Source organism: Stigmatopora argus, chromosome 21 (assembly GCF_051989625.1).
Source record: "Stigmatopora argus isolate UIUO_Sarg chromosome 21, RoL_Sarg_1.0, whole genome shotgun sequence".
Classification (NCBI taxonomy): Eukaryota; Metazoa; Chordata; class Actinopteri; order Syngnathiformes; family Syngnathidae; genus Stigmatopora; species Stigmatopora argus.
Window position 1 is genome coordinate 260,426 of NC_135407.1, and position 21,158 is coordinate 281,583.

At 51.0% G+C, this 21,158-nt stretch overlaps 3 protein-coding genes across 9 annotated transcripts; 1 reads left to right on the forward strand and 2 right to left on the reverse strand.

Moving 5' to 3' along the window:
• Window positions 1-394: 394 nt before the first annotated feature.
• On the reverse strand, window positions 395-21,059 carry kdm1b (lysine demethylase 1B). 3 transcript variants are annotated; one of them, XM_077591206.1, is made up of 21 exons: window positions 21,055-21,059; window positions 7,420-7,557; window positions 6,970-7,112; window positions 6,664-6,785; window positions 6,481-6,570; window positions 6,283-6,394; window positions 6,090-6,203; window positions 5,983-6,021; window positions 5,725-5,902; window positions 5,469-5,653; window positions 5,238-5,408; window positions 5,103-5,177; window positions 3,236-3,370; window positions 2,667-2,838; window positions 2,447-2,574; window positions 2,240-2,371; window positions 2,075-2,149; window positions 1,891-2,007; window positions 1,354-1,683; window positions 1,099-1,251; window positions 395-1,011 (listed from the first exon to the last, which is right to left on the reverse strand). In XM_077591206.1, exons 2-21 carry the CDS (start codon window positions 7,433-7,435, stop codon window positions 928-930), a joined length of 2,571 nt encoding a protein of 856 aa, XP_077447332.1. In that variant the 5' UTR covers window positions 7,436-7,557; window positions 21,055-21,059; the 3' UTR covers window positions 395-927. The 3 variants fall into 3 exon arrangements, with proteins under 3 accessions (XP_077447332.1, XP_077447333.1, XP_077447331.1); XM_077591207.1 differs by lacking the exon at window positions 21,055-21,059 and having other exon boundaries at window positions 1,354-1,476; window positions 1,558-1,683; window positions 7,420-7,615; XM_077591205.1 differs by lacking the exon at window positions 21,055-21,059 and having other exon boundaries at window positions 7,420-7,616.
• Window positions 6,994-13,373, forward strand: cfap69 (cilia and flagella associated protein 69). 4 transcript variants are annotated; one of them, XM_077591197.1, is made up of 24 exons: window positions 6,994-7,300; window positions 8,079-8,227; window positions 8,343-8,399; window positions 8,467-8,532; window positions 8,623-8,732; window positions 8,804-8,880; window positions 9,009-9,110; window positions 9,213-9,365; window positions 9,435-9,612; window positions 9,941-10,064; window positions 10,165-10,213; window positions 10,291-10,412; window positions 10,476-10,707; window positions 10,813-10,977; window positions 11,115-11,230; window positions 11,299-11,417; window positions 11,509-11,590; window positions 11,678-11,870; window positions 11,942-12,079; window positions 12,235-12,311; window positions 12,406-12,603; window positions 12,690-12,776; window positions 12,863-12,949; window positions 13,095-13,373. In XM_077591197.1, exons 2-24 carry the CDS (start codon window positions 8,147-8,149, stop codon window positions 13,281-13,283), a joined length of 2,802 nt encoding a protein of 933 aa, XP_077447323.1. In that variant the 5' UTR covers window positions 6,994-7,300; window positions 8,079-8,146; the 3' UTR covers window positions 13,284-13,373. The 4 variants fall into 4 exon arrangements, with proteins under 4 accessions (XP_077447323.1, XP_077447322.1, XP_077447321.1 ...); XM_077591196.1 differs by lacking the exon at window positions 6,994-7,300 and adding an exon at window positions 7,657-7,977; XM_077591195.1 differs by lacking the exon at window positions 6,994-7,300 and having other exon boundaries at window positions 7,657-8,227.
• LOC144067427 (glycogen synthase kinase-3 beta-like) lies at window positions 14,868-21,141 on the reverse strand. Of its 2 annotated transcripts, XM_077591216.1 has the most exons (11): window positions 20,722-21,141; window positions 18,989-19,074; window positions 18,820-18,921; window positions 18,653-18,736; window positions 18,467-18,577; window positions 18,273-18,403; window positions 17,918-18,122; window positions 17,709-17,804; window positions 17,450-17,636; window positions 17,278-17,355; window positions 14,868-17,126 (listed from the first exon to the last, which is right to left on the reverse strand). In XM_077591216.1, the coding sequence occupies exons 1-11, from the start codon at window positions 20,900-20,902 to the stop codon at window positions 17,065-17,067; spliced, it is 1,323 nt and encodes a 440-aa protein (XP_077447342.1). In that variant the 5' UTR covers window positions 20,903-21,141; the 3' UTR covers window positions 14,868-17,064. The 2 variants fall into 2 exon arrangements, with proteins under 2 accessions (XP_077447342.1, XP_077447341.1); XM_077591215.1 differs by having other exon boundaries at window positions 17,450-17,804.
• Window positions 21,142-21,158: the final 17 nt, after the last annotated feature.

Consider the following 21,158-nt stretch of genomic DNA (forward strand, 5'->3'; position numbering starts at 1 on the left):
GCTTTGTTTAATAGATACTACTTAAATAATGCTAGGTGTCTGATGCGAAGCCGTTATACAAGTCAATCTGTGATGCTTACTGCATAATGAAATGAGCGTGTAGTGTGGAGTACCTCAAATTCTTTCATATTTCAATGGTTTGGATTATAATAAACCCAAGTGATGCTGAAAATTAAATTTCTTACCTTTGTGAACGTAACACATCTAGCCTTATTTCATGCCTTCGGTTTGTTTTAGCATGAGCGTCGCATTAAAATGAGCGTCTATAGCTTTAGTGGTTTTTATTTATACCGTGACATTTTAAAATAAAATCCAAATATTTTCAGATTAAAAAACAAATTATTGTTGGCATCATTGCGGTTTTAATACTGAGCGAGAGTTAAGAGCACCCATGGCCGTTTGCTGAACGGTTTATTACACATACAGCGACGCAGATAAATACCAAGACGACTAGGGAAAGGAAAAAAAAAAAACAAGAACGTGGAAAGACATCAGAGACAGTAAGGATACAGAGAATACCGTAGATATTTTTTTCTTATTGAAATGAATTACTGCCTGTTCTGATGTCATCCCTGAGAAAGAACTACTCCAATAACAACCCGAAGCCCAATATGCCCATTTTTGAGGACTGCGAAACAACAAACAACAACAACATCTATAACCATACTTGCTCTCATTTAGCTCCAAAAAGTTTGAAATGAAAAGAAAAAAAGTGCAACAAACAGACAACTTTTTCGTAACTTCCACCCACAACCAACAGTTGTATGAAAAGGTTTTCATTTTAAATAAGCACTCGGCGGTGAACCTTGGCCGACTGAACCTTAGTCGAATGTTGCGCCAAAGCCCTTGGTGGCACACGTGCTACGTGAGACACGGTTTGCCGTCGTTTCGACCCGTACCGGCGAGTGGGGAGCATGCGGTGAAACCTCAGAGGGCGACCATTTTGCTGGCCTCTCGAACGCCGCTCAGGTAGGCGCCGGTCACGGTTTGAGGGAAGTGTCTGTTGGTGGCCTGGAAACGCAAGCGATTCAAATCCACCAGCACGTTACCTATCGCCTAATGGGAGGGAAAAAGGAGACTCGGTGGGTTTTTCCCTACCTCGCCGGCAAAGAACAATTTCCCCTGAACGTCCTCGGCGATGATATCGTACGCCTCGCCGCTGCCGCCCATTTTCACGAAGCTGTAGGACATTTGCGACCACGCGTCTTTGCTCCAGTGTGTGACCATGAAATGCAGCGGCTCTGGGACTTCCTGTGGAAAAGCGTGGAGAACATTTTGGGAGACATTCTCAGCGGCGCGCCCAATTTCCGCTTGGATTTCAACTGACAGAAGAACAAAGAAGACGGACGCCACCTGCTCCTTGAAGAGTTCCCGCAGCACCTTCACGCACTCCGCCGCTACGTCTTTGTCTTGCAGGTCCCGGACGGCGGCGACGGCGTCCCCGGCAATGACGGACATCAGCACGGCCTGCTTCCCCTGCGCGCACGTTGGTATCGGCGGCGGCGGGCGCGTTGGTATCGGCGGCGCCGGGCCTCCAGTCGGGGAACAAAAACCAACCTGAGGGTCCATGTCGTAGAAGACGGTGAACATGCCTCGCTTGTCCGGCGTGGGCGGGATGTGCCCGAAGTAGTCGGCCCCTTGGATTTTGCCGTCCCAGAATCTGTATGGAAACTTGAGGGCAATCTGAGGGGCGAAATTCACATTAGGATGGAAGCAATGCCAGGAGTAGGAGTAGGAGGAGCCTAAATTCTCAGCACTTGGTTCTACATGAGATGTTAGCTTGTGCACGCCAGAACTCTCTCTTTGAATTCAAGATGAGTTTGACGCCCCAAAAAGAAAATAAATCCATTGAAATAGGACACATTGGTTTGAGCAACTGTTTTGGTGTACCTTCTCTATAATGCCTCCTCCCAGACTGTGGATGGCTTTCATTTTCCTCTCTGGAAGCGGAGGGACAAACTGGATATAGTTCTTCTGCAGCAGCGTCAGTGGCACCGTCACCAGAACCTAGAAAAAGCACCAAAATCAAGTGCTGAGAGTTCCACTAAAAGGAGTGCTTAATACGCCGTTCGACCTTCTTTGCCGTCCACTGGGAGCCGTTTGAGCAAGTGACTCTGACGACGTCGCCCGAGTGGTCGATGGCCGTCACCTGAAATGGATTTTCAAGAGACGTTTGCACTTGCAATGCGGAATGTGATAGAAAGAAAAGAATATAAAAAAAGAGGTTCAATTTTCCTACCGGGCACTTTTTGCGGATGTCCAGGCCCTCGGCCAGTTTGTGGAGCAGGGTGCCGTAGCCCTTGGTGAGCAAGGTGTGTTCTCCTGAGAACTGCGCAAAGAATTCATTGTGGTCCCAGGATCTGGCGGAGACCTGAACGCACAAAAGAGACGACCGGCGCTCATACTAAGCCCAAAGGATGGGAATTTCAGTCCTGGTTTTTCTGACCTGGTTTAAAGAGCTGCCACAAGCGTACTCCAGGTTGCTGAGGTGAAACTGAAGCACCTTTTCCTCCAGCTCGCTGAAGTGGATGCCAGATTCCTGAAGAAAGCTCTTTTTCAGCTCCTGCACTTTTTCTGCCGGCAAACACGAGCGGTTTCAATTTCTCCGCCGAGGCCCCCCCCCCCCCCCCAAAAAAACCAGGCCCATTTTCCACAACGGACACCACCTCCGAGCGGCACGTCTTGGCCCTGCGACTTGTCCTTCCTCCACTCGGACACCACGTCCAGAATGGCATTGAAGTGGAAGTCCATGCGCTTGTCGATGGAGGGGTCCGTGGCTTGCCCGCCCTCCTGAAACAGGTCGCAGCGTTCCCCGAGTTTGTGCATGCGAACGCCCATCTACGGACGGGGAGGGGGGGGGACGTGTTTAGACGAGGGGCGGGCCGTCACCAGCACTGATGTGAATCACATTAAAAAAATACATTTTTGTACATATCCAAATCCAAATATCTTCAATGAATGTGGCTTTCATTCCAAAGCCTTTTATAAATTCACTACAATTCAACGTGGTCAATGAATTCTTGGGCTTTTTTATCAATTGGTCGCAATTTGGCGTTCTCAGTGGAAGACAACGGAATGGTTTTTTTTTACTGATTGCTTTCTATAAAACCAATTATGTCTACTGATTTTTTTTTGGAAAAGGTCCATTGAAATGATAAGAAAAAAATGTAAATTAGAAGTCTTGATAAGAAATGTTTTTGTACGGCTCGTGCCGGTGTTTGGGCTGGCCGCTCACCTGCTCGCACATGAGGGCGATGGGGTTGTTGACGCAACCGTTGACGATCTGAGCTCCCCGGCCCACGACGACGCCCATTCCCGCGTCGTCCCACACGCGCCCGCCGATTCTGTCGCGGGCTTCCAACACCAGCACCTGGCCACGGTTGGGTGGAAAATTCAATCCGTTATTTTCTGCAATCGTAACTAAATAAGTGGAGTTTGTTTACTTTTGCTTTTGAGATTTTTTTTTAAATAGACGAAAAATAAAAAAAATCATAATCAGTCAATATTTGCTCTTTGGAAAAGCAAAGCAAATCAAACAAGTGGGGGGTGGGAGGGGTCGGTGCCTGGGCTAGCTTTTTGTTCCACTAGCACAGAAAAAGCTGACCGAGTCCAAGCAAAGCGGGGGTTGGGATTCTGAAACAAGAAGCAGCAGACAGCAATCTACTGATTGCACTTGCGACACACAATATCTGTGGAAAGCTTTTCTCTTTAGAGTTTTTTTTCACCAAAGCACCCTGGCTTTGTGGAATAGTTTGCCCACTCAGTCACTGTTTTCTCCTGCTTTTCACAAAATGTCAATCAATAAAATCATATACAGACGCGGTTCCGAGCGATTGTTCATGAGTTGAATTTGTTCGTAAGTTGATTCAGTGCTATATTTTGTATTATAATTTATGTTTAAGGCCTATATAAGTATATTGAAGGTTTATATAAGTGCATTTGTATGTTTAAAGCTTGTATAAGTAACCAGCATTGGTTTGTACTGAAAAAAAAAACATTTAATAAAATGGAGAGAATACATACAGTACTGTATACATACATTAGAGGAGGGGTCGGGAACCTTTTTGACAGATAGAGCCATAAACCATTCATATTTTCAATTGTTATTCAGTGAGAGCCATTCTCAGAATTTACTAAAAGTAAAAATACATGAAAATGCGTGCATTTTTAGTCATTTCATCGCTTTCAAAGTAGAAAAAGTCTCTGAATTCTTTTGACAAAATTGTTACCCTGTTGCTAATCAATGGGATGCATGCATGCAGAAAGGTTTCATTGAAAAATTGAAGATTAAAGCGACTCTAGACGTAGTGTCCAGATTTTAGCTCACAGTTTAGCGGAGAGCCATACGCACCCATCAAAAGAGCCACATGTGGCTCCCGAGCCATAGGTTCCCTACCCCTGCATTAGAGAGAGAGAGATTTACTAGAAACTGGCCGAAAGAAGCTATTTAATGACGATTGCAGTTTTCTTGTTTTTATCATAAATGATGCGGTAGCACTGTATGGCATCTTTCAATTGATTTGCAACCTTTGTGCAACGTTCAATATTTGGGTCTGGGTCCTGCTGCTCGATCTTTATGTACCGACGGCCGAACGATTCAAGTTGTATGCCCGTGCAACGCTCACCACTTTCTCACCCGCATCAAGCTTCTTTATTATTGCCACTTTCGTTTCAAATGAAATGGCTTGCCTCTTCCTTGCACTACCACCCTCACTAGAAGCCTTTCGCTTTTCACCAACCATATTGAATAATGGATGCACGAGATATTTAATGATAAAAAGGTTCTTTGCGCACTGGAGATACGTCACGCACTTACGCAATTTACGCACTGCAACGAAGTGGGCAGAGGAAGGTGGATGCTGGCTGAGCTGAGCTCTCACAGCGCCAGGTGTCGTCGCTATTAGCGGCGGAAAGAAGCACTACTCGGAAAAAGGCGCGCAATACAAAATCCAACTTACCAACATTTTTCGACATAAACGCAATTTGCAGACATGGTCGTAACTTGACTGACAAAAAAACAAGCAAAATTGGAGCATTTTCTGTTCCCAAATGATTGGACTGTGGAAATAGCCACATAGACGGACGGATTGAAGTCAACTAACCTGAGTGCCAAAGTTTTGCAGCTGGCGGGCAGCCGCCAGTCCCGAGGCCCCGGCGCCGATCACGATGACGTTTTTCTGCAAAAGGGTCACAAAGTAAGCGGGGCGCGGGGGTTTTCGTTCGAGCCCGAGCCTCACCGTGCGATGCTTCTCGGGGAGCAGGGGCCGCTGGACGCTCAGCGCCCCCGTGTTGACCAGGCCCTTCCTGGTCATGAAGTGGAGCACGCGCTCCATCTCCTCCACGCAGCGAACGCGGACCAGCCCGCGCACCACCACGTGCGTCACGCACTCTTTCACCGTCAGCACCTCCTGCCATCGGGGTGTTATTTTATGGCCCATTGGGTGGGTGGAATGAAAATATCAGCCAACCTTGCAGTTTTTGTGCCAGGAGGCCAGAATGAGATTGCGCAGCGCCAAGTACATGGTGGGGTCGCGGGAAAATTCGGGGAATTCGTAAAGTTCATCCAGTTCCATCATGTCGGGCCTGACGCACAGAGCTTTGCCGCATTCGTTGGGCTGGTAGAAGGGCTGGAAGTACGGGCACAGTCCTGCGACTGAGAAGGTGAAAAGGTGATGACGCCACCCGTGTGGAGCGCCGCCACTGGCCGGCTTCGACCACACGCACTTTTGGGCTGGACGGCCCGACAGTGGTCGGCCCCGGGTTCGCCGGGAGAGCCGGACGGACTCATGCCCACGCAGTCGGGGTAGTAAGCCGCCAGGAAGGGGGCGGCCGGGCTGTCTTTCAATAGCGGCGGCAAAATCAGCATGGAGTGCCAGCGGCTGCTCGTCACCTCCGCCACTCTCTAAGGCAGACGCCAATCACAAGGGAAGAGAAGACGGGAGCGCCGCCCCCCCCGCCGGCCCTTAGAACGAGCCCACTGACCAGGTCTTCCGGCTGGCAGCACTGGTCCGCCCCCTCGTTCTGCAAAAGGGAGGCGCGGGCGCGTGAACCCACGTGGCATTTCCCGCGCCGGCCGGCCGGCGCTTTACCTTGACGTTGTTGAACTTCATCCCGCAGCGATAGGCGTCCGTCAGCGAGGGGGTCAGCTGGATCTCCTTGGTCAGCTGACGCCACTTCCTGCAGTCGGCTTTGGTGCACTGCACCTGAACGTCACACGACACGCCGTCCTCAGCTCGAGCGGCCGCAACGTCGTCGTCCTCGTCGTCGTCCTTTGCGTTTTACCCAATAGGGGAGCTGCTGATCCGCCATGAAGGCTTTGAGACTGGGCTCGCTTTTGCCGTTGCCGGTCCAGGCTTTTTTCCACACGGAAAAGGTCTCGTAACCGTCTTTGTGACTGGGAAGAGAAGGAGACCAAAAGATGATTTGGCCGCCGCTTTGGATCCGAGCGCGGAGACGGCCTTCCTTCCTCTTCCTCTTCACCTTCGGTAGTAGTGATCGAAGCACTCGTTGCAAAAGTGCTCGCCGCACGACAGGTGGTACCAGCGAGACGTGTATCCGTTTTTAGCGCATCTGCGTAAAGAAGGGACGACGGCGGCCGGTATGGCGCCGCTTCAGGTTCTTGCCGAGAGAGTGACGAGAACCTCGTTAAAATGCGCTTCCCACCTTTCCGAGGCGCTGGCAAAACAGACGGGATACGTGGCCGAGCAGCCCGCCTTCTCGCACTTTCTGTATTTCTTCTCCGACTGGTCCTCTTCCTCTTCGGTGTCCGTCGCTTTCCTTTTGCTCTGGAAGGACAAAGGAATGCGGTGGATGACTGACGGACGATCCAAACGGCTGATTATTCATTTTGAAAGGCGGAAGGTGCAAATGACCACAATGCCCTTGGGGTAAGCCTGGCTCCTTTGTGTGGGTTAACCGGGTCGGGTGGGGTGGCGTGGCGTGGCTTTGGGTCGACCGAGACACCTTTACCTGTCCAGGTGGAGGGTTGTTGGTGCGTTTCACCCGGATGTTGGTCTGCCTCCCAGATGAGCGAAGGGCCTGGCCCTCTCCAGGGGACTCCCCGGAGCTTCTCCTTTTGGCTCGCCGGGCACCGGAGCCGTTCCCGGGGTAGTCTGAGGAACAACAGGCCCCGTCCCCCGTGAGAGACATTGGCAACATCACGGGACAAAGCGGTGCTCCGCCCGGGCCTTTTGTCGCGCTGCTGCCGCCGCCGCCGCTAAGAAAAAACAACCTGACGGCGTTTCCGAAGCGTCGTGCTGTCGGCTTTCAAAAGAAATACGGCCGAGTGAACGACGTGCAAGTCAGTTGAGGGTGGGGAAAAGAAAGTGTCAAAAACTAGCTTTCTCCAAACAGCTAACTGCGTGCTCGCGTGCCACGTTTAGCAAGTCGCTGCTAAATGCTACATTCGTGCTCACTAACCTGCGTCCGATAGCATGTTGTTGTGCTCGCGTCTTTGCAGTGCTTCTTGGTTTTTGTACTGTTGCGTCCCGAAGCCAACTTTCCCACTCGGGCTCCTTTTATTGTTTTGCTGGTGAATAAAAGCGTTGTTGTTGTTGTTGTTGTTGCTGTTGCCGGAATAGCACTACCGGTTTTGGGAGGAAATGGGTGGTTCCCTTCAAATGTTCGACCCCCCTCTCTCGCCGTCGCCTGTTACCATGGCGACTGTACATCAAACTTTGTTTTACGGTGCTTTCAATAAGTCTTGGACATTTGGATACTCGGCCAACAGAATCGACCAGTTACGCAGTATAAACCATACTTGGCGTTTTATAAACACGCTTAAAACAACTGATTATTTTGTTTTGTAGGATGTTTTTTTGTTTTCGATATCATGTGACTCAGTTAGCCCTTTTCGTAAATTAAAAATACAAGTACCGATTTTACCATTTTCTTAAATGCACCACCAAGACTCGTACCATTTTGACAGGACCGTGATATTTTAAGTGACCACAAGCTATTTTGAAGTTCTTAATCAAGGTTACGTTTAAAATATGTCGAATGCTATAAAACTTTGTATCGATTTGTTGTCTTCTGTCACATTTGGGCGTGTTTTGTCACATTTTCGTCGTCTTTTGCAGTGAAGCGTGAGCAATGGTTGAGGACAAACGTCAATACGGGGATAAGTTGATTTTCTTCTAAATCTAAAATGGATTCATGTGAAGTTGTGCACAGAAGGAACGCGGACGTCCCAGTTGTCCGCTCGAGAATGTCAGATCAAGTTGAGACGGTACCTTAATAGTGTTTGAGTGGTGCAGTGGTTGTGTAGCTCTCAAAGCTTTGCACACTTCTACAGAAATGGGAATATAACCCAAATAACTAACCAATGTTTCCAATTTTCGTAGTACTCCAGAATTCTCGACCTCGGCAAGGTGATTTCCCTGCTTGAAGACCCGCTGACAGTAAGGGTCATGAGCATCTTTTGCATTATTTGTCCACTTTATGGCCACATTTCTCTCCCTTTTCCAGACCCACTTGCAGGAGCGACACATATTTGTGCTGAAAAAGCTGCTGAAGAGGAAACAACAGGGCTTCGTATCCTTTCTCGCGTCGGCTTCTACTACGTGGGGATGCGCGGCCAATCTGCATTTTCTCTTCCACGTGATTTCCCTGACCCTTGTCCAGCTACTGAGGGAGCTGGCGAGCATCACGAGAATCATCAACGTCTGCGGCGAGAAGGCAAAAATGCATCCCGAATATTGCCGCATTTTGTGCGAGGCGCTTAACATCTCTAGGTAGGAGGTGTTCCCGCCGTCGGCCGAGAAACTTGCCTTTCTTGACCCGTGTGCTCGCCGTGTCGCTGGAGGCTTCCCTTCTTGAAGGAGAAAATGTCAGATGAGGTCCACTACGCCGAGGATGTCAGGCGCTTCCTCTCCCGAATGGGTACGCAAGTGTCAATCCTACCTAGGGCGGAGTCGGGTTGTTGGTGTCACCGCTTGGGTGGCTGCCATCCCCTGAAACGATCACACTCTGTCAAATGCCAAGATCGTGTTGAAGCGTGATGTTTGCAGGCTACCTGATGACGGTGCCAGACAGCCAAGTGAGGCGACAGGTGGTGGTGTCGGTCAAGTCTTTTTACAGCTGCTCCGCTCCCAGCCAAGCGTCGCTCGACGGTACGGTCCCGTGGTCGGACTCTGCGCCGCCGCCGCCGCCGCCGCCGCCAGGGCCGTCTAGCCTTTCTTCACCTAACGACAAATGGCCGGCGTTCGGGGCAGATCCCCAGCCGACGTCTCCCGGCTACCGACTCCAGCTTCTGGAGCGTAGCGACCTGGCCAAGACGCTCTTCCTCTCCATCGCGGCGCTGGAGAGGGAGCCCGCCGTCAAACTGCTGCTCTTGCAAACGCTGCAGATGCTCTCCAGCACCTCCGGTCCGCGGCTCGGTCGGCGCACGCCATCTTTTTGGAAGTGGACGGCACGTGACCTGGCTCTGTGCCTAGATATGAACTGCGCTTTAATGCTGAGCGTGCGGGGGGCCGAGAGCGTCTGTCTGCGCATGAACGAGCCGGACGCCAGCGGAATGATCCTCTTCCACTCCACGGAAATTCTCTGGAATCTTCTAGAGAGGGGAAACAGGGCCGAGGCGGCCGGCCAACTCAACAGCTTGGAATGCGCCACGTACGTCCAATCGCCGGGCGGCCGAAATCCGTACCCGTCCGATCTGCCGACCGCCCCGTCGAGGCCTTTCTCGGTAGCGGAGAGGCCTCGACCTAACCCTACCGCGATTGCTGTAGGACAGGGGTGGCCAAGTCCGGTCCTCCATAGTCCTTTTCTAGTCTGTTTTTTTTTAATGTCTCCTTCATTTGGGGCTCTCGAGGACCGGCTGTAGGAACCATAGCCTTAGCCATCTCTCCCCAGTCTCGCCGATCTTATCCCCCTAGTCGAAATCAAGACCGCCACACAGCGGTCTTTTGGAACACTTGCATTTTCTGTGGCGTGTCCTTAGGTCTCTGAAAGAAGCCTTCACCCGCGCCGTGCTGAACTCCTCGCGACAAGCGGACCTCCAAGTCCGAAACGATCTGCTGGTGCTGACCACGCTCTTTGCCGAGAACTCCAGCGCTCTGCTCATTGTGAGTGATGTCTTCTGGCGGTCTAGGATGATAGGTTGGCTCGTGTCGTGGCGCTCAGAGTGGAGCGTTGGCCACTCCCATTCGGTGTCTCGTTTGGCAGGAGAGTCTCTTCGCCAAGCAGCTGGTGGCGCTCAGCACATTTCCCGAGCGTGAGGCCCACTTCCGTCCGCTCGGTGCCGAGCGTTTCGTATTTGACGGGGCCGTTTCTCCCCGGCGTTCCCGTCAGTGGCCAGCCGCGACTCCCTGGCGGGCAGGCTGAAACTGACCTTCAACATGGAGGATCTGCAAATGAAGAAACTGCTGTTAAATTTGCTGGTGGTCATGTCCAGGGATTCCGCGGCCATCCCGGTAGCCGCCGCAGCCGCCGCGGCGTTCAGCAAACGTCAATCTAATCTGGTGGTGGTGGCGCAGATTTTCAAGGAGGAACAAGTGATCCTGGCTCTGCTGACGCTGGCCAAGCCCCCCGCCCCCGCGCCCGTGGGGAAGGTGGGTTATCGCGACTGGTCGCCCGTCCAGGTGGAGGAGCTCCAGCTGCAGGCTCTGGCCGTCCTGGCCACCGTAAGCCCGCTCATGCTGGACCACTACACGTCCTGCTACGGCAACGTGGAACTGCTGCACCTGCTGGACTGGTGCGCCAGGGAAGGCGAGAGAGCGCCGACGGGGCTGGGGACAGGATCGGGATCCGGACGGAGACGGGGACCGGGATTCCATCGGGGCTCGCTAGACCTGACCTGGCTTTCTATTCCAGACGGATACCGCGGCCAAGGCCATAGTTTCCACGCCACTGGCGGACGAGGAAGCAAGAAGGCTCACTTGCGCTACTCCATTCGACTGATGAGATCCGTCACCTCTCTGGCTGACGCGGCCCTCAACCAGGACTTGTGCGACCAGGGGACCATACACCTGCTTTTAGGTCAGTGAGGCTGGCTCCGGGTGGCCTTTTGGCCTCAAGGCGGGAGGCCAGGGAGCGCTAGTCTCCGGTCAATTCCGTTTCCGGTCAATTCCGTCTCCGGTCAAAAGTCACCTCCAAGATCTGCCCCGTCTCCTCAGGGCTTTTGATGGAGATGGAATCGGACCCCGGCGAGGAAGACGCCTTTGCAGTGGAGATGAAGTCCGACATGCAGATGATCATTTCGGCTCTGTGCAAAGGCGACGTGCATAAAAAGGTAGCGCGGTCCAGTGGAAATTCCCCCAGAGAGTCTGAACGTTTGGGCTCCGCACGCTGCCGTTGCAGGAGTTGTTTGGAGCCGAGGGCGTGGAGATGACCGTCCACTTCCTGAGGAGAGGCGCCAGAATGTTCTACAGCGGCCTGGGACACAACAAGCTCCTCCTCTCGAGCTTAGTGTGCCTGCGGTGAGGGCAGCTGGCTAATTGGGAGGACTTGGGTTCCGAGACGGCTCGCAAAAGCAATAAAGCCAAACGCAAATGTTCACGGTGGGTGCAGCACCTGCGTCGTGGGATGCTTTACCACAGAGGATTGCTTCCTAGCCCAAGATGGTGCGCTGGTTCTACTGGATCTACTCAATGTAAGTGACCTAGATTGGGTGCAGATCTTTTTTTTTCTTCGGGGATCGCTTACGCTTGTCGGCCCGTGGCGTCTCGGCTCCCTTCAGTCGAGTCCCAGGAATTTGCACGGGGTGGTCCTGGCCACGCTGCTGGAACTGTGCGACAACCAGAACACCATCCCCCACGTCCTGATCTGGAGCGACGGCGACGGGGTGACGGCGCCCGGTCTCCTGCTGCGCCTGTGGAGGCGGGAGGAAGAAGAGCTGGGGATAGAGAGAAACCAACACGGCGGGATCTTAGGTGGGTCGCTCGGGGGCCGACCTTGGCCCGCCATCCCATGGACGGACCCGCCCCATCTCCTTTTTCTTCAGACCCCAGGCAGCCCGTCCTGGCTCATCGGATATCCAGCGACGACCAGCTGATGTCCAATTTGGACACGGCGAGCCCCAGCGTGCTGGAGATGCAAGAGAACCTGTTGGCCAAGATTTATTTGATCTTCTACAGAATTGGTAAAACATCACAGCATTGGAACTGGAAATGAGCGTGAATGGGACAGATGGTTCGGCTCATAAATACAAAATAAAACCACTCGATTGGTTGGTGACTTCAACCCCAGCTACTTCCGCAATGGCCCAACCATCATATCATTCTTGGTCTTGCGTAGGTTTCCACGATCTTCCGGGACTGTCCATAAAAGACAGAGTGACCTTGAGTATCGTCAAGAGGTACCTGGATTTCAAGGTAAGGAGAAAAAGAATCTCTCAAAGTTGTCTTCAGATTGCACCCACATCAAGCTAGCTCGAAAAACCATTCGCCGTTTGATGGCGCCACGCAGGTGAGCGAGTTGTGGGAGGAGATCACCCGCGAGCTGCAACTGGAGGATGTCCGGCCCGTCACTCCGGACTTGGAAATTCTGCACGCCGCCCGGTACATGTCGCAGCGCGCCGCCGAAGCGGCGGTGGCCGAGCAGGAGGAGATCCTGCGCCGATCCGCCCGGGACGCCGGCAGGGAAGAAGAGCTCATGTACCGAGAGGTGAGCGAGGGCTCGGTGGGTGGTTGGCGTGTGCCCGCGTGTTCCGGGCAAAATGATGTCTACCCCGGGGCTCTGCCGGCTCGCAGATGAAGTCGCACTGGAAACAACGGCAGCTTCGGGCCAAGTCGTGGAGCAACTTTGTCTCCCGGACGTCCCACTACGACGTCCTCCGGGTGGGTTTTGTCCGCCGGCCGTTCTCCTCGCTGGCACCGCCTGAGCTCTTTCCTCTGCAAAGGTCTGCTTCTTTCCCACCTGGCAGGAAATTAAAGAAAAGCGGGAGAAACACGTGGAGGCCATCCGGACCCAGCTGCCGCACGCCAAAGAGGTCGGACAGCATCCCGAAGAGGTGGGAAGCGTGAAGTCGGCGCGGGGCCGCGCCGCGCGTACTTTGGCGGGCACCCAACCGTCCGGCGGCCCGGATTTGGCCGTCGCTCGTTGACAAATCTTAACCCAAATAGTATATACACTAGTTTCTCCGCGTGCGGCGGCAGGTTTACCTGGGGCGGCTGTTGGTGGAGGCACGAAGCCGGGCCCGTGGTGGCGTCAAGCTCAAAGTGCTCCAAACTCCCGTCATGGCGGCGGCGCACCAGGAAGCCATGCGGGCCCCGCGGGAGCCGGACTACTTCAACGCCGTCTCGGCGAAAGCCGTATCCCAATCGCTGGGAAAAATAGCCAAATGAAGTCAAGGTCACTCTTTGTCGGGTTCGCCGTTAGACATCCATCCACCAAAACATGCACAAATAAATGTTCAAAAGTGATGACAGTTCCAATTCTGGTTTGGAACTTGATGTTCCCTATCTTGACCACAGCATCGAGTCTCTAACCACCAGAGGGAGCTCTCGGGTAGCTGAGGAGACTCAAGAGGAGGGGAATATGGTAGTACAGTGGTACCTCGACATACGATCGTAATCCGTTCCGAGACTGAGATCGTATGTCGAGGTTTTCGTCACTCGAGCGAACGTTTCCCATTGAAATGAATTGAAAATAAATTAATTCGTTCCATCCCTCTGAAAAAACACCAAAAACAGGATATTGGATTGGAAAAAATGTTTTATTTCTTCTAATTTGCCATCTATTAACAAAGTAACACATAACTAGTGGTTTAATAGTAATAAAATGTGTTTAATCTAACTAAAATTGGGCGAATTTTGCCGACGGACGGGAGAGAGAGACGCACAGAGGGGGCGGGGGGATTCAGATTTTTTCCACGACAACGCACTCGTAAACGGAACAAACAAATTTAAATTAACTTGGATTAATATATACAGACACACTCAAACATATGTTTAATGTAACTTTACACAAAACAGAATTCTAATTTTGTTTGAATCTTTTTTTTTTAATTACCTTCATTCTGGCCGGGTTGGCGCTTTGCCACGCCTCCACCCTCACGTTCGCTATCGATGGGCTGTTTGCTGTTGTACTACGTATTCCCTTCAAAATATTCTGAAAATGATGCAGACAAATGTCCTCACAATAGGATAACGCACGACCACTTGCCAACGAGAAGTAGTCTTGTAGTATTAGCGATCGCTCCGCTGCTCGTGGGAACATCAGGGTCGCTGGCTCGCAACTCCCTCTTTGTAGTAGCTCTGGTCGCAACCGCTTTGAACGGCGCCTATGAGAGCGTTGCGACCAGATACTGTTGGGGAGGGAGTTGCGAGCCAGTGCGCCTGAGTTTACACACGTATTGATTGTGGGTAATGAAGTTTTATTCTGAGAAAGTGCCATTGCCAATCGGCGTTGTGTGCACGAGTATACTTCATTACCCAGAAAGCCCTCTTTTTGCGTTTTCTGGTCGAAGCTCGTCTGAATAAATGTTCAGGGCTTGTAGATATTGTTATACACGAAAGAGATGCGGCAAAAAAGACAGTGCGACATAGTATAGTAAGGCTTTTTTTTCTTAAAAAACGACATAGTATAGTAAGGCTTTTTTTCTTAAAAATGACATTATGGTAAGGCTTTTTTTCTTAAAAAACGACATAGTATAGTAGGGCTTTTTTTTTCTTAATAAACGACATAGTATAGTAAGGCTTTTTTGTTAAAAAATGACCATGTACAGTAAGGCTTTTTTCTTAAAAAAAGGACCATGCTTTTTTAGAAAAAAAGCCTTACTGTACATGGTCATTTTTTTAACAAAAAAGCCTTACTATACATGGTCGTTTTTTTAAGAAAAAAAGGCCTTACTATACATGGTCGTTTTAACGATGGAATGCTCCAGTACTAATAATTGCTGAAATAACGCTACAGCTGCGACCGTTAAACACAGTTTCAACATCACTTTATTACAGTAAATGAATTGACATACTCACGCGCACACAGAACAGAGACAAACTGCTTTCTTTTCTTTCTTTCTCTCTCTCTCCATCTCAGCAAAACTATTGGGTACAAAAAGAAAAACAAAAAAACACACACACACACACGGAGGCTTTTGTTTGCGGTTGCGCCACAAAATGTCCTCCAACGATGGTTAGCAGCACGTCTCCCTCCGCTCCTCGCTATATGTACAGAATGCGCGAGTCCGAGTGACTTGAACTTTCAATCGGTTGTCCTCACTCACACAATTTGCGCGAGGTCATTTGGGCCCACCCGGCGTGAACGGCGACGTCAAAAGAAAGCGGGAAAGGGCCAGGGCGAGGGGCCGGCCGGGGGCTCACGGGACAAACGGCACAAGCTTTTTCGTCGTCTTTTTGCGGTATTTACAAGGCGACACAACGGTGTATTTACAGCATAAACAAGCACAAACGTATGGGCAGAACGAGTGGCATAAACAGCTCTGTAATAGAACACAAAAAGAGAACAGCCCAATAAAAAAACAAACAAACAAACAAAAAAAAACAAGATATTTACACACGCCGTGGGATTCAACAGACTAGAAGGGCAATTACGTGAACAAAGCCTCCGGTGACGTGAACCAATGTGCCAGGAAATGAAAACATCGGAAAGAGGAACAAAAATTCCCCACACCAGAAAATAAATAGGGAGAACTGATGAGAGAGTTGCTACATGAGGACCACCGAACCGACACCCGTTCACAAATCCTTCGGTAGGAACTAACGCAAGTCAAGCTAAGTATAGTTGGGGTAGATTTTGCATTTTCCAATGACCGCCCGCTAAATGATGAACTCATTCACAAGGTTACAAGTCACGTCAAAATCCGCTTTCCATCTACTAACGTGGTTTCATACGAGCGCAGCTTTTAAACGGACGATAACCGCGAGGGGGGCCAAATATCTTGAATTGGAAGCCACGCCAATGACGTCGAGTTGCTAGGCGGACAAATTTGAGGAAAGCCACACTTAACCTGAGTGTGTACACAAATTGTATCGAAAGGGCGAGTACGTCAGGGAGAGTGTATTACTGGGGAGCCATTCTTTTTCAAAAGCCCTTGTTTTAGAGTTCCAGGTACGCATCGCAAAACATTAGCCGGCGTCGGGGTCTCGCTCGACATTTTTTGGGGTGGGGTGGGTGGGAACGGAACCTAGTCTTTCGTTCGCTAAGGCGTCACGCAACAAAATATTTCTTGGGCCTTCTGTCAAAATGAAACTGGGCTATGAAAATGGCTGGCAGTGAACTCACGGCCTGCGAGGGACAAGCGCCAACATTCACCTCTTTTACACTGGGAAGACTGGCAGTAAATGCTCATCGGTCAATATCGGTTAATGGCGGCCAATGGCTCCATGGGGGCGTTTTAAAAGGGCAGCCAATGGCTTGAGGGAGGCTTTTTAAAAGGGGATTGCTATTTACTCTTCTCCAAAGCGGCGACACAATTTCTACAACTAATCCTACATGTGTGCTAGTGCATTGTGGGAAATCGCAAGCACATCTCAAGGCCTAAAAAGGGGGGGGGGGGGAGAAAAAGAAAGACGTTTTAAAAGATGAAAATACTCTATAAAATATTCTAAAAGGGATTTTTCCAGAAAGTAAAAAGTGAGAATGCAAGTGGGAAGCGGCCTAAAAATAGGAAGGATCTCCTGAGTGAACATCTACTCCAGCCAGATGAGAACATTCTCCTGGGCTTCAATTTATTTGCACTTGACAATAATTTCTAATCTCAACAAATGAGGAAAATGTGTGTGTGTGCGCGTGTGTGTGTGTGCGCTCAAATAAATAAAGAAAAGCATGGAGGAAGAGGGTGGAGAATGTCAAATAAAATTAAAAATTAAGAAAAAAAGCTTATATTACAGAGGACCAGCCCCCACTATTGAACCTTCGCATACCACTGGAGCAGTCGTCAGACTCTGTGTGTGTAGACGTATATGTGTGTGTGTATTCAGTGCGTGCCATCGTCTCTGTCTAAACGCGCCCACTGTACAAAAACATCATTTACGAGGAGCGCGAGCGGCGCCGAGATGAAGCGGGTTACATATGGGTGTGTGCCACTTGAAAAAGCCAAAGAGAGAAGGGGAAGGAGCAGGCGTGGCCCACGTGGCCCGTCTGGCCGGGCGACCATTCGCCGCCTTAAATGCTGTTAAGAGTTCCCGGGACGGATCCAAGTTGAGAGGCGTCCGGGCCGGTGCCATCTACACGAGACACAACAACATTGATTTTGGTAACAGGGCGGTGTAAGTCGTGGGCTCACGGACAGAAGCTTCAGCCAAGCGATCGTCGATCGATGCTCACGGCGAACCATTTCAAATGGACAAAGTCCGGCCCCAAAAAAAGCCATCTTACCGTGAGAGGAAGCGGCCGTATGAGCGCGTGCGTGCGGAGGGACGAGCGTGGAGTTCAGCTGAGGTTGGATGGACAACTCTGCGCAAAAGCACGACACAAACGGTTCAATTCTCTTTAAAAAAAAAAAGAGAGACAGCCGGCTGGATTGATTTGAGGCGGAACACGGATTTACCGGTGGTGCTGAAGTTGAAGAGCGCGGGCAGATCCCGCCCGCTGGGCAGCCGCGCGTTGGGCTGCCGCAGCTCGTCGAAGAAGCCGTGCGAGCAGGCCTCCAGCGGCGAGAGGCGCGACGCCGGCGTGTACTCCAGCAGGCGAGAACACAGCAAAATGGCCTCGGGCGGCGTGCGCGGTTTGAACACCTGCCAGGCCACACCGATATCCGTCTGCCGCGCGTTTGGCGTGCGGCCCCCGCCTGCCCCTACCGCCATTACCTTGGTCCACGGATGAGCTTTGATCTGAGGGAACTTGAATTCGGTGTAGTTGGGATTCATCTCCCGGATCTGCTCCCTGGTCGGGGTGCCGAGCACCTGGGGAGAGACGGAGGCCGGCCGCGGCTTTAGGCTTGGCCGAAAAGGGACCACTTGGCCGGGCCGAGTCCTTTTCTGGGGGGTGGCTTTGCCTGGTCCCGACGGTCGCTCACCTTGATAATCTCCACCAACTGGTCCACGCCGCTGTCGCCGGGGAAGATGGGCTGGCCCAGCAGCAGCTCGGCCAGGACGCAGCCCGCCGACCAGATGTCGATGTTGGCCGTGTAGTCGGTGGCCCCGAAGATGAGTTCGGGCGCCCGGTAGTAGCGCGAACAGATGTACGACACGTTGGCCTCACCGCGCACCAGCTGCTTGGCGCTGAAGGGGGAAGGCCGGGCGTGTTTGTCGTTAATGGGCCGCCCTGCCCCGCGACTACTACCCGTCTACTTTTTGAGCAACGGACCACCGTACGGGAACCCTTTCCCCCAATGTCGGGGAAGGTCCGCCTAGCCGGCAGACGCGGCTCACCTGCCAAAGTCGCACAGCTTGAGGATGGCCGTTTCCGGGTCCACCAGCAGGTTCTGCGGCTTGATGTCCCGGTGACACACGCCTTGCGAGTGGATGTAGGCCAAACTGCGAAACAGCTGGTACATGTACACCTGAGGATGGGAATAAAAAGAGTAAGGCCTTTGCCCCTGAAAAAAAAAAATCTCAAGACCGACCTTGACGTAGATGATAGGAATCATGCTCTTGTTCTTGTTGAAATGCCGGGCCACCCTGTAGACCGTCTCAGGGACAAAGTCCAGCACCAAGTTGAGGTACACTTCATCTTTCTGAATGAGTAAAAAAAAAGACAGTTCAATAGCCGGCACAAAAGTAGACGCACGTGCATGGACTAAATATCAAACCTTCTCTCCACTGGAGTAGAAGAAGTAACGCAGCCTGACGATGTTACAGTGGTCCAACTTCCTCATGATCTGCAGCTCGCGATTCTACGAGTCCAAGTCCAAGGAAAAGCTTAACTCCTCCTCAACCTTCACCACATTTAACCTTCATGACAACGGCGAGCCTTCACCTTAAACCTTTTATCTTGGAGAACCTTTTTGATGGCCACCATCTCCTGGCTGTCGATGAGTCGCGCCTGGTAAACCACCCCGAAGGAACCGTTGCCGATCACCTGAGGCCAGGCCAGAGAAGAGGTGGGCTCACATTTGGCCCAAAGGGCGGTTGTTGTCAAATCTCACCTTGATGTCAGTGTAGGAGACTTCTTGGGGGCGGTCCGGGCCCTGACCCGGCGTGGCCACCACCGTCGTCACCTTGCCGATGTCTCCTAGGAAACGGGAAGACACTTTCTCATCATCTCACGTGGACCATCACACTTTTTTTTTAACCCGAGGTTAATAAGACATCTTCTTCATCGTCACTCTGGACCATCAAGTTCACATTTAAGACGACAGAGCGTGTAATTAAACGGGGGAATTGTCCCAAAATAGGCCAGTCTACTCATTTCGTTGCCCTTGTGGACCAGTGTCTGGCTGATGTGAGCTACATTACACACTCATCTGACCTGACAAATATAGAGGTTTGTTGCTTTAACGATTTATCGAATAACTACTGCCTTAAAAAATGGAATTAATGATAAGTTCAATCATTTGGCTCTCAACAACGACATTAAAAGGAGTTGATCTCGCATTTTATTGTGGCGACCCCAAGGCACATCACAGTCGGAATTTGTAAATTGATCATTTCTCAGAAATCAATGAAAACAAGCGACGGCGCATGATTCATAACTCATAAAATTGGTGTGGTTGCCATGTTTTAAACGTATAATCCTGAGATGTTTCCAATATTTTGAGTCTTACCGTAATAGAAAAGAGCTGTCTTCTCTGAAAATAGCATCAGCCATGCATTTTTGCGCCACTTCAGACTGCATCCACAATCGCTCCACACTCTTAAGTGGGCTCCGTGTAATTAAGTTCCATTCATTAATATTCATCTTAATGGTGTACACCGGCGAAGAGCATCTACGGTCACTTTACATTTATCTTAGGCAATATTACTCAGCATGAATGTACAATTTCCCAAAGAGTCATGTATTGTCCACTTGAAATAAATGATAACACTGGAATATTTGAAGAAGTTTGGGAACGAATATGACCGGTATTGGTAAAAAACGGAAGAATTAAGTCAAGAGATGCATACCTGACAACTTTGAAGTGGCTGTCTTCTTTTTTATATTTAAGTTGCGTTATTACATTGGTAAGGTTATTTGCATGGTTACTGTTAAGGCAACAATGTAAGGGTTTCTTTGGGGCAAAATGTACAGACAAATGATTCCCTGGGTAATTTACTATCTTAATGTGTGGATAACCCCCAAATACAAGAGTTGGAACCCATTGCAATGCATTCAAAAAGGTTCTACGGCCTATGTTAGATTGTCCATTGACGTTTAAACCTTAATATCATTTATAAGCCTCATTTTTACTGTGTTCGCGCTCAAGCCGCTCCATCACCATCATATGATGCGGGCCGAACGAAGAAACCTTCCGAGTCCGCACGGACGACCTTGTGAGCGGGCAACTTTCCACCCGGGAGCCCCGCGATGCGAGTCACCGGCAGGCAGGCAGCGAACAATGACCGCTCTGCAACGGAGTTTTTTTTCCTTCAGCCAACCGGGCTTCGGGAATAACTACATGTCGTTGCTCACTTAAGCAGCGAGTTCCGTGCTACGGGGTGAATTAAAAAGTAGAAGAAAAATACGGTGATTATGAGACGAGGGTTCGGCCGAGCTCATCAACAGAGACTGGGCGGTGAATTTGCAAGGTACAAAACAAGTGGCTAAAGCTAGCATGCTAACTAGCAGGGACGACTGTCTTGTGACTCTACATCGTGTGCAAAATAAGTCAAGACAGCTCAGCTCGCCCGTAAGACAATTCCCCCAAATATATGGTTTTCAAATGACTATTTCAAAACTTACTGGCTAGCTTGAGGTTGGAGCATCCCGATAAGCTGCTACTGCCGGAGGCCTGTGAGACCCCGGACTTTCCTGTGCTGCTCCCCACGGCAGCGGCTGATCCTGCGGGCGCGGCGGCGGCGGCTCCTGGAACTCCTGGCGGCTCGGCAAACGAGCTGGTCCTGGGCCGCCCGCTGCCGCTCATATCTTTGCGCAGGCCTCGCTGTTGTCTTCCCACGTTTTCTCCCCCCGCGGCCGAATGACTCAGTCTTGAGGAAATGCGAGTACCGCGACAGTTAGCAATTAAGCACACGACACGCCGAGAGTCGCAGCTACTGATGCTGCTGCTGCTGCTACTGCTGTTGCCGCCACCGGCTGACGTCTGTCCGCCTGGCCGCTGAGCTGGTTAGCTGTTGCTAGACACTCAGAAACAGCCTGCGCGCAAAGCCTATCGGGAAATG